Source organism: Macrotis lagotis, chromosome 8, assembly GCF_037893015.1.
Source record: "Macrotis lagotis isolate mMagLag1 chromosome 8, bilby.v1.9.chrom.fasta, whole genome shotgun sequence".
In the NCBI taxonomy this organism is placed as follows: Eukaryota; Metazoa; Chordata; class Mammalia; order Peramelemorphia; family Peramelidae; genus Macrotis; species Macrotis lagotis.
The window spans coordinates 188,507,640-188,520,007 of NC_133665.1; the positions used below are offsets into that span (position 1 = coordinate 188,507,640).

At 41.1% G+C, this 12,368-nt stretch overlaps 1 protein-coding gene across 1 annotated transcript in view; it reads right to left on the minus strand.

The window, feature by feature from the left end:
• AMPH (amphiphysin) overlaps positions 1-12,368 on the minus strand; it is a 103,321-nt gene that overhangs the window by 21,715 nt on the left and 69,238 nt on the right. Inside the window, exons 14-16 of the mRNA XM_074199208.1 lie at positions 9,759-9,791; positions 8,482-8,532; positions 7,317-7,427 (exon numbers count right to left, since the gene is read on the minus strand). Coding sequence (XP_074055309.1) covers positions 7,317-7,427; positions 8,482-8,532; positions 9,759-9,791 — 195 coding nt within the window. The remainder of the gene's footprint in view (positions 1-7,316; positions 7,428-8,481; positions 8,533-9,758; positions 9,792-12,368) is intronic.

Genomic DNA, 12,368 nt, shown 5'->3' on the forward strand with positions numbered 1-12,368 from the left:
TTAGCTGCTTCAGGGAGATTCTTTTTAACCCCCATGCCCTGGCATGAATGCCACCTCACCAGAGATGGGTCAAGGATTTGGGATGTGGTTTCAAGAGAAATGAATTTGAGAGTATTCCAACACTGGAATTTGAAAGAGATGGCTAAGGAAGGAGGGGCATACAAACAAGGAGACCAAGTCTTGACTCAGACCACTGCTTATTTTTGGTGCTATTAACAAGCCTTTCTGGGCCATGCGGGCATTGGATTGGGGGGGGGGGACAATAATAAGGGGACTCTCAGAAGACCTTAAAGATGAGGGGGTGGTAATAGATAATGTCTGAGGTCCCTTTTGGCTCTAAATTTAACATTCAATGTTGTAGGTCTCACAAAAGGGGCCAGTAGTGCTATACTTTTGGATGAAGTCTGAGTTTATCTGTAAAAGATACAACTATGGAGCAAATGTTTTTCTTGCTTTGGGTCATTATCTATAAGGAGTTCTGGTGCAATTTTTAAAAAGTCCTGGAGATTATGCCATTCATCTCCATGAAGGATCCTCGGGTCCAGAACTGAGAGACACCTCCAACCCCAAAGATCACAATTTCACCCCCCCAAAAGTCTTTCTACCCTCTCTTCTTTTCCTTGCAACTCAGAGTGAAGAAAGGATTTGGGGCAGGAAGAATTCATGATTTTCTTCCCCTCCATCAAAAACAAATGATGTGGGAGTAGTCCTTTGCTTGAGGGCTTGTAGTTTCCATTTTGTTCCTTATTATTTCATGTGTCTTTTCTTTTGAAAGGAATCACCTATTTTTACCCTGTGATGTTATATCATTGAGAGTAAAATAGCTTGGTCTTTTGGAAGAAGAAATTCAGAAGAATTTGTAAGCATGTAAACTTGTAAGCATTAATTTGAGGAAATTAAGCCCAAACACACTTTAAACCCTTCAAAGATTGGTTGAGTAGGAGGTAAAAAGAGTCAACAGACAGAAACGATTGTTTCTTTAAATGTCACACTGTTGGTCCCAAGAGAAACCAAGTCTTCAGAAGGGCTCTGCTTCCTGTTGTGGTAGATTGAGTGCTATCCAGAGTGGAGAGAGGGTATGCCTGCTTCAGATTCTTTTTCAGATACTGCATGGCCCTGTGCAAGCATTGGAGCCTTCTGAAGTCTCAGGCTCCTCATCTCTAAAATGCAAACATTGTACTAGATGGCCTCCAAGATTCCTTTCACCTCTCAATCTTTGATCCCGTGTATGACATTGGAGTCAATTATGGGCATGCAAAGCCAGTGGGTATGCATTACATTAGCACAACTCCTAAGCAAAGTGTTCAGAGAGGGGACTGAAAGTCCTTTCTTCAAGTTTTTCTTCTATGACTTTTACATCTATTTGGGGTAGGAACTCTGTTTTACTATGATCCAGGAGCAAGAGCCCTGGGTGAACCCTCATACTAATGTTGGAGGAATTGTAAACTAATCCAACCATCCTGGAGAGCAGTTTGGAACACCTCCCAAAGGGCTTATAAAACTGTGCCTACCCTTTGACTCAGCTATAATAGCTCGTGTCTGTATCCCAAAGAGATCATAAAAAAGGGGAAAGTGGGGCAGCTAGGGGGCGCAGTGGATAGAGCACCGGCCCTGGAGTCAGGAAGACCTGAGTTCAAATCAGAACTCAGACACTAGCTGTGTGGCCTTGGGCAAGCCACTTAACCCCATTGCCTTGAAAAAACTTAAAAAAAAAAAAGGAAAAGGGTCCACATGAATGTATTAGAATACTATTGTGTTATAAGAAATGAGGAGCAAGCAGATTTCAGAAAAACCTGGAAAGGTTCACACAAACCGAGGCTGACGTCAGTGAGCAGAACCAGGAGAACATTTTACACAGTAACAGTGATGATCAACTACGGTAGACATAAGTCTTCTCAGCAATGCCATGATCAAAGACCATTCCAAAAGACCTGTGATAGAAAATGCTAACACATCCAGACAAAGAACTACAGAGTAGACTGAAGTATACTATTTTCACTTTTATGCTTTTTTGTTTTTTTCTTTCTCATGGTTTTTCCCTTTTGTTCTGATTCTTCTTTCTTGACTAATGTGGAAATATATTTAACGTGATTGCAGATAGTCTGTATCAGATTGCTTGTTATTTTGGGTATGGAGAAGGGAAGGAGGGAAAAAAGTCTGGAAATCATAATCTTATGAAAATGAATGTTGAAAAGTATCTTTGCATGTCATTGAAAAAATATTATTAAGGTAAAAACAAAACAAAACGACATGGGTTCAGATCCTGCCTCTGACACCTACTGCTTGATCTTGAAAAGTCACTTAACCACCTCGGATCTTAATTTCCTCATTTGTAAAAATGAAGGGGTGGTCATAGATAATGTCTGAGGTCCCTTTTGGCTCTAAATTTAACATTCTATATTGTAGGTCTCACAAAAGGGGCCAGTAGTGCTATACTTTTGGATGAAGTCTGAGTTTATCTGTAAAAGATACAGCTATGGAGCAAATGTTTTTCTTGCTTTAGGTCATTATCTATAAGGAGTTCTGGTGCAATTTTTAAAAAGTCCTGGAGATTATGCCAAATATGGATTATTAAACAATGTGCCTTTAACCATGTCCATCCCTTCCCTTCTCATTACTGCATCTCCAGTCCCCTTATTGCACTCATTCTGGTCTTTATTATGCAAGCATATATTAAGCACCTACTACATGTAAGGCATTGCTCCAAGTATTGGGATAGAAAGAAACAGTTCTTTTCCCCAGGGTGCTTGCCTCCCAAAGCAAAGGAAAAGAGCACATACGATGGTTGGTCCAGTGGAAGTGTGATGGATTTGGAGGATGAGAGCCTCAGTACAAATCTAAGCACCACCATTGACTACCATTTAATTGAGAAATAATAATAATAGTAATAATAATGATATTCATGTAATGTTTGGCAACATTTTGGTGAGGTAAGGCATCCACTGAAATGAAAGCCCCTTCTAAGGATAGGTGGGTTTTTGTCTTTCTTTGTAACTGCTAGGTTTAGCAGTGTGTTCTAAGACAGAATAAGTGCTTAATTCATGAGTTTCAAAGCCAAGTCTTCTTGAATGTGATCTTTTAAGATTTGGGGAATTTTGAGGATTCAGTTTCATCAATAAAATAAGGTAGTGTTCTCAAAGAAAGACCACTTTCATATCTAAAACTATTAGCGTTAGGCATAAAATTGAAAAAAGCTAGAGCTCTTTTCAGCAAGACCAAGGGTAAAGTAAGGATGTCTGGTATCATCATTACTATTAGATATGGTACTAGAAATGCCAACTATAGCAATAAGACAAGAAAAAAGAAATAGAATAGAGACAACGAAGAATTAAAAATATCAAGTTTTGCAGATGATATGAGTCTACTTAGAAAACCCCATAAAGTCAAATAAAAAAATTCACTAAAACAAAATAAAAGGATATAAACTTTGCTGTTGTTGATACGATGATGATTAGTTGTGTCTGATTCTTTGTGGGTAAAGATACTGGAGTGATTGGCCATTTCCTTCTCTAGTTCATTTTATATGAGGAAACTGAGTCAAACAGAATTAAATGATTTGCCAAGGGTCAGCCAGTTAATAAATATCAGCAACTGGATTTGAACTCAGGTTCTCCTAATTCCAGATCCAGCACACTGTGCCACTTACTGCCTCTAGAATATGAAATAATTCCACATAAATCATCATTCTTTATGTTACTATCTCAAAAACTATTTATCTCTTAAGTTGCTTTAGATAAATGACTGTCCTGTTTACTGACTCTACTGTTATAGTGGTTTATAAATGACATACTATTGGCCTTAGTGGTGGTATTTATAAGACCTAGGGGAAAAGGCAAAAGCAAGGAGTCCTATGAACTGCAAACTTCCCTCACAGAATCAGAGAATCTTAGCCCTGAGGGAACTCTGAGTCCATCTATTTTTATTCATAACTGAAAACCAATCCCTTTAATAGCATATTTTTCACAACCTCTACCACCACCCTTTCAGCTAACACCTTCCTTCAGAACCTAATAGAGATGGCTGAATCTAAGAGGCTTTGGAATGGAAGTGCTTCTCTCCTCTTCCCCAGACCATTAGCCTTGCTTCCAGACTGGCCTTAACAATAAATCTTGAGGTTACTTGAACCACTGACTAACTATCACCAATGAATGGGTAAGCTTGAGAACCCCAAGAATTGAATCATTCCCTCTCATCTACCCCCACACACCTCACCACCAAGACCACTGAAAGTGTTTCTAGTCCAACCATTATTTGATTTTAAATAGTTTTCTTCGGCTTTTTGCAAGCAACCAGATTAAGTGATTTGCCCAAGGTCACACAGCTAGGTAATTATTAGGTGTCTAAGATCAGATTTGAACTCAGGTCCTCCTGATTCCAGGGCCAGTGCTCTATCCGCTGTGCCACTTAGCGCCCCCTCAACCATTCTCAACAACCATAGCTACTGAAAATCTTCAAAAGAAAGTCCTCAACACCAACATACTTGGCTTTGCCAAATGATGCAAGGTCAGAGAACATTACATGAAAGAAGAGATCTGGTCATTTACTTTGCCTCTTCACCTTAAGGATCAGGAACTTCTTACCGTCTGATTTATTGTTAAAACCTCTTTCATTATATTAGAATGTGAGTTCTTTGACAGCAAGCATTTTGTCTGCCTTTCTCTTTGGATTCCCGATGTTTAAAAGCAGAGTATTATAAGCACCTCATTAATGCTTTTTTATTTATTCATTTTTATTCATTTATACAAGAAATGGGAAAAAAGGAGATCCACTGATGAAACTGAAACCCTCACTGTAGACAAACATTAGCAAAGTAGAAGATAAGAGCAGGACCACCAAAAACAGAAGCACGTTTCTTTCAGACTCTATCACATTTGACATGAGACAAAACTTTCACCTGCTACCTTCTTTTTTTTGTATAACAAATTTCATGATGAGTCACAGAATCACATTTTCTATTGTGTCTTCCCTTTTATTAAGTCCATAACAAAATTGTAAAATGAGATTTAATTGACATGCAATTGTCCTGGTGACATATAATGAAGTCTACTCCTTGAGGAGGTCAGATCAAACCTTCTGATAAGGCAATCAGAAATGTCAAATTAGAGCATGATGAGGCTGCTAAAGATGGAAGCAGGAGCTAGAGAGAGAAGAATGAGGGAGACGCTGTCAGATCCTTCTAGCATCATATCTGGCCCAATCCAAAAATGGGATCAAATCCTAGTTAGTATCTATGTGTGACCTTGGACAAGACACTTCATCTCTCTAGCCCTAAGTTTTCTCATCTATTGAAGCTGAATTAAATGATTTTTAAGGTTGATCCCAGCTCCAAGTCCATGATTCAATAATGTTAGAATCCCCTTTAAGGGGTTATGGAATCTCTGAAGACTTTTCAGCGAGGGAGAACTTGCCTCTTGAAGACAGTTCATTCAATTATGGAAAGATTTTTCTGACATCAAACTTAAATTTGGCTTATTGTATCATTGCACTCATCGTTTCTCTGTGAGACCAAGCCGAAGAAGGGAAGATGGCAGCATCTGATACCAAAGGGCTAGTCAAATAGAACATGTGGACTTTCTTTCTTCCCAACCAGCATAGGAGCCAATGGAAATAATTCAGACAAAAATAGGACAGATGCATTCTGCTTTCCTCTCGCCAATCCTCCTACCATCACTTCATTATTTACATGACTTTATCCTTCCAGTCTATTAATAAATGGCAGATTTGACAGATGGTCTAACTACCTTTTGAAAAGATGACCTAAGGCATTAAATACAGCACAAACTTTCGATTCTCTTGTTATCTAATCGCAAAAAAAATGTTATTTTGAGTTATAAGGAGATTTTTTCCCTATTTGTGTGATTTCTTGTGGAAGCCTGTAGCAAAGGGCACACTGATTGAAATTTTTCAGAGACCTTATTCTGTATTCTGTGAATAAATTAGTCTCAATCCCTATTGGATCTGTAAGTCAATTTTCCTTAGTATTATTCCACGATTTTCATGTGTGCCACTGTCAAGTTCATGTCTGTTCAGCATCTCCCCTTCCACTTTCAATCATGTTTTCCAGTCACATGTTACACCAGCCAACGTGGACAGATTAGACTTGCATTGGCAGCAAATAATAGCACAACTGTGCATGTGTTCATAATTCACTATTTTTGTACTTTGGGGTCAAAGCTATTTTTCCACTGACCAGGGTAATCTTGATATGACCCACTAGAAAATGGGTTCACTAGGAGCAGGCATCTAGACTGTGTAGAGTTTGGTTTAGAGGAACCTTAGTATTACTGACTAGAGAGCCAGTTTTGGAGTCAAGAAGACCTGCATTCAGGGGCGGCTAGGTGGCACAGTGGATAGAACACCGGTCCTGGAGTCAGGAGGACCTGAGTTCAATTCCTGCCTCAAATACTTAATAATTACCTAGCTGTGTGACCTTGGGTAAGTCATTTAATCCCATTGCCTTGCAAAATCACACACACACATCCACCAAAAAACCCCCACAAAAGACCTGGGTTCAAATCATGTTTCTGACTTGAAGCAAATCACTCATCATCCCATTGCTCTGGGAAGCTATCTAAGATTAGAAATGACACAGAAAGTACTGGCCTGCATTGGCTTAGGAAGTTTTTTTAAACCAGGAGTACCTTATCCCAGTGAAATCACAGGTTCAATCTATAGAATGATCTACACATAGGAGTTCTACTGGCATCTATAAATATCTTTTTTCTTAACATTTTGATAACTATTCAATATAATTGATTTATTTTGTAATCCTATGTATTTTTTATATATTAAAATCATTATTCTGAGAAACTTCATCAGGCTTCTAGCAAAATCTCTCTTCTCTTTTTTCTTTCTCTCTCTCTCTCTCTCTCTCTCTCTCTCTCTCTCTCTCTCTCTCTCTCTCTCACACACACACACACACACACACAACCCCTAAGAACCATTTGACCTCAAGACACATCTTATCTGATAAAATGTGTTAATGACACAGAGAACTTTATCCAAGAAGTCAGGTCTGTGACTACTTGAACAGAACAGCAGCTCTTTTCCAGTAGCTTGTATGCCTTTACTTGAAAAATCAGGGCCATTGGTCTGCGAATGAATGAGGGATATGGAATGGAAGGGAGTGAAAAGGTCAAGGATATAACAAAACCTACTTGAACTCTCTCTCCATTGGGATATTCATGGTGGAAGTTGCTGTCCGCAGTGATGTAAACAGTGAGGATGGCATGGGAGATGAATGATAAATGAAGACATGACCAGAGGTGGGGAGGTGAGGAGGACATGGATGGGTGGGAGTGGAAGCTGACACTCACCTCAGCCTCCTCTGCTGCCTCACTAGGCTGGATGTCTTGGACCTCAGAAGGAGCTCCAGCCAAGGGCTCCTCAGCTTTGGGTTCTGAGGGGGGCACTTCTTCCGACTCAGCCTTTGTTTGATTTTATTTAGAGGGGTGGGTTAGGAGAAAGAGAAAATAGGAAAAGTGAACCCAAATCACCAAGGCATGTTTGACCATTAAGGTTAATGGTGTCCTCCATCTGACCAGCTTTGGTGAATTCTCCAAACTTGAGACCAATGGACTTTCTAGTGTATCTCCATTATGTAGGTACATGGCTTTCCCACTTATATCAAGAGCTTTGGGTTCCTTTGAGCTTCCATCAATACTCATTTGGTGAACATGCTACAAAATAGATCCCCCTTTCTGTGATTTTCCTGAGAACAAAGGGCACAAATTTCCAGAGAGGGTCAATTTACAAGGAAAGCTGCATGTGGGAACCTGTTCTGAAATCTCTGTTTTAAATGACCAAGAGCAGAATGAATGCTATGGAGGACCAGTCTAGAAGTCCAACAGGAGATGCCAAAATAGGTGAAGATGGGATGTCCTTATGGAAAAGCAGTATCTCCAACTGAAAAAAGCAAACATTATAAAAACAGTACTCCATATAAATGGGACAGTGCACATGGGACATGAAAGATAGCCAGACAGGTTCCTAACTGGCCCAGAGCCTACAATGTAGGGCTTGGAGTCAGGAAGACCTGAGTTTTGATCCTGCCTCCTACACAAACAAGTTGCAGCTGCCTCTAGGCGAGCCACTCAACCCTGGTAAAAATGAGAGACTTGGATCTGGTGGCCTCTGAGGATTCTGACAGTATTAATTTATGTCAATACAGAATCTATATAGAAAAAGGGTTTGAAGCGCATCAGACCAAATGCATAGGATTACCAAAGACACCAGTGATTGTGAAATAAAGTCAAGACACTTTTCCCATCCAAGTTCACTGACTCATGTTTAAAATCCATGTTCTACAAATGCCTAGGGCCAGCCAGGTTGATTATTCAGAGCAACAACCTTTCCCAGGTTGTTGAGAAGAGAGGTCCCTGAGAATCTCTATCCCTGAGAGAGTGAGTTGTCGGCAGAAGTGGAAGAGAAATAAGGAAGAGGCTGAGGTGATTCATTTGTCTACAAACCAGGTCTACTTACCGAGGTTTCCAGTACAGTCTGACTGGCAGGCATGGTGAAGAGAGAAGTGTCCTGAGGTAGGGCATTGGGAAAAAAGGGAGCTCTTAAATCATTGGCATTTTGAAAACTCCCCAACAGAACATTTAAATAATGTCACCTTAATGGCTGTAATTAGAAATCTTCTAAATTTAAATTAAAAAAAAAAGTCTGTCTGGGGAAAAACAGATTCAGCCACAATCTCTTGTGTGTTTGCACTGAATATGCATCTGGATTTGAAGAAACAACATAACAAGAAGACAAAGAAGCCTAAAAATACATTCTCTTCAGAGCCAGCTTCATTCTGCACACCTGCTGAGGCCCATTGTGGCACTTGTTGAGAGCCACCATGATGCATCTACTAGATGCTAGGGAGGTCCCAGATCCTGGACTCTGATTGGGACTAGCATACTGTGTCTGCTCCTGTAGAAGTTGCCGTCTGGCCTCTGCTTACTGAGGCAGCCCACACCATCGTGGCAGGGCCAGCTCTAAACATTTCTTTCTTGCTATGACACCTAAGTTGACAGTTTTGTTGCTTGTTCCCATGGTTTCTATTCATAATGCCTTTGGGGTCAAGAAGCCCAACTCTGATCACCCTCCATGAGACTCAGACTAATACCTAAGGTTCCTTCCTTTGTCTCCTAAATCAAGGATGTTCCAGGTTAAATGGTCTCAGTTCTTTCAAATGATATTCATATGAAATGGAATCAAAGCCCTTCACTTCCCAGTTTTTCAGTGTCCTTCATAAAACATATAGTTCTCTATTCTGGTCCAAGCAGGGCAGAGAACAGTGGCACTGTCACTTCCCTGGCTATTATGTTATTATTTTGTTGTTTCCATTCTTTTGCAGTGAGCTTCAGGGAGGAATTCCTTCTCAAATTTTGCCAGCGCCTTCCTGAAAATCCTCCCCCCCCCCTTTTTTTCTCCTGCCTTGAGTCACCTAATAGCAGCCCCCTTTCTTTCTTTTGAGAATAGAACTTGGTAAGCCTTGAAGCCTAAGGGATCATTTCATGTACTTATTTCCTAGATGATCTTAAGCAAGTCACAATCTTCCTGGGTCTCTGTATTCTCATCTATAAATGGGGGAGTCAGTCACTGTGACCTCCAAGAATCCATCAAGCTTCAAGTCTTCAGAGTTTAGCATTTATGATCTGCATCTTAACTGAAAGAAGGGGCATCAGATCTATTCACTTGGAGACCCATCTATGCATAATTCAGGCATTGCTAGCCCAGAGTAACTCTCAAACTCATTTATTTCTTACCTGGGTGAATCCATTGAAGGTACCAGTGGATGCCTAAGCAGAAGTAGAAACCAAAATGTTTTACTTGTTAAGACTTCACAATCCTTGTTAACATGCATATAGTTTTGGGTATGGACATGGAAGAGACAACAACACATCACAGATGAAACCAAAATGGAGAGAAAGGGCAAAGGTCATGAGTGAGAGTACTTATGATATGGAATAGGCCAAAAGGGAACACATCCAATAGGCTGCTGACAAAAAAAGGTCCAAAGCTCTCTCTAGTAATTTCTGGTGGCTATTTCATTATTCTCAAAGATTCCCTCCCTCAGCAATGGTGGGACAGACCTAAGGGCCTCCAAGCTGAAACTTGGGGACCCTCCACTTTCAGGACAAAGTCATCATTGTTCTAGTCATTGTCAGAAGAGATTTCCTTGCTTTTTCCAACCAACAATGTTAGGATTTTACCTAGAGTGAGATTTTCCCAGTTTGTCTTTGGGTGAATTTAAATTATTCGTGAATTCCTGGACTGTAAGTACCTTGAGGGCACTAAATACAGAGCAGAAACAAAAGCAGTGGGTGGAGAACCTGATTTAAGTATCTGAATTCAAACTAAGCTCTTCCATTACACTTGTGTGATATTAAGGAAACCACTTATCCTTTTTGGGTCTCAGTTTCTTCTTCTGTCAAAAGAAGAGCTTAGAGGAGAGAAGAGCTATGAACTTGTTGTAAATCTCTTTTGCTAGGAATCATGTCTGTTCAGCTCATGGCAAGACAGCTTGGAAGGCAAACACTCAGTCATCTCTTTACTTGGAACCTGGGATGGGGACCCGGACCAGAACTATTTCTAACAACTATCCTTTTTTTGGTCAACCTATTTGTATGGCCAGGTGGCACAGAGTTCAGAGGATAGAGGGTAGTTTATCAAGGAGATCAGCAAGGGCTCACTCAGAAAAGGAAGGCAGGGACCATGGGCGTGTAGAAGACACAAGGTAACAGCCTACAGGGATCTCAGGCTAGGCTAGACTACACACTGGGGTAGGTACCTCTTCTCTCTCAGCCTCTACTTCTTGGTACAACACTCCATATCTCCGGTTAGCAATCTCATCTTCAGATAAGTCTGAGTTGGTGGTCTCACTGTCTTTAGGACTATTTGAACTCTCCGTGCTAGCATTTGGGGAGATGCCCACGTGGAACAGAACCATGGGTCTTGCTAAATCCTGGCTTTGCTGATAGACACTCATGCTGGCCTGTTCCCCAGATAACCCTGCTTTCAAATGAGCCTCCAATGTCCTCTTGTTGGCATCTAGGCCTGTATCTTCCCAGAAACTACTGGAACCTCCCTTGTCTTGGCTGGGCCACTGATTAAGAAATTCAGGCCAATTGTCCAAGCCATTCTTTGGACCATCTGGCAGACCACTGAAGTCCCAGGAATCCTCATTGTTCACAGTTGGGTCCCAGTTGGGCAGCCAAATCTGATTTGTGTCTATCCCCCAAGGATCTGCCTCTGAGTCTCCTGGTTTGCTAATCCTATTTCCACTTTCTTGAGTATCTGTAGGTCCAATCCCTTCCCCCAATGAATCTTCTGCTTGGCCTGAACATACCTTATTACTACTTTTGGTCACAGTACTGTTAGAAGAGGCAGACTGAGTTAGGATGGGCAGAGCCACTTCATCCTTGATGGGGATGAAGGCAGCTTTAGTATCATCAATGATGTCGGCATTTTGGAGTATGCTGACATGGCTGCCTTCATGTTCTTGGGCTATCTCCTCTGCACTGCTCAGCCCAGCATCACAGCGAATGGCTACCAGACCCCTAGGGTCTTGGACTGAGTGATCTTTCTTCTCTAGATCAGGGAAACCTGCAGAAATGATTAGTCCTTCCTCCATAGCTAAAGTCCATCCTATGGTGTTGGTCCCCTCAACATTTGTTATATGCTCTGTCTGGTGTTCTTCCTTGCTGATTCCTAAGGCATTCTCAATTTTAATTTCAAGGTCCTTGACAATTTTACACTGATTAATTATTAGTGGCACCTCAGTAGTTAACCCTTGGACCTCACTTCTAGATACACATGGGGAATCTACTCCTGTTAATTCTTTGTCTCTGTTTTCCCTTTCCTCAGAAGGATTTTCCCCTGAGGAGCCTCCCATCACACAAATAAAGTCCTCCTCTTTGATTCTGAATGTTTCCTGGCCTCCCTTTTCTCCTGTCTTGAACTTCTGGGTGTCTCTGCTTCCTTGACTTTCCCAAGCTTCCTCTTCACTTTCCTCTGCACCTTCTATTCCTTGTGAGCTAATAGCACTAGTGTCTACCTTTTCACATGTCTCCAAGTTTTCCCACATGGATTCTTTCATCTTCTCTTCCTCCTTCTTTGACCGTTCCACACCTTGGATTTCTTCTTGAAGGCCTCCAGTTACCACAACTGGAATCTCCGAGTGTAGTGAAGCTGCAGAAGGTTGTTCCATCTCTAGACTCAGATCCATGGGAAATCTAGCTTCTGCCTCAGCCTCTTCTGGGACAGATGACCATGACCGATGATCGCTCTCCATGATGTCAGGAGGCAATGCTTCAATGGGTAATGCCATGCTCTGCTCTGCCCCAGTCTCATGTAGGGATTCCTCTCCAGAATCA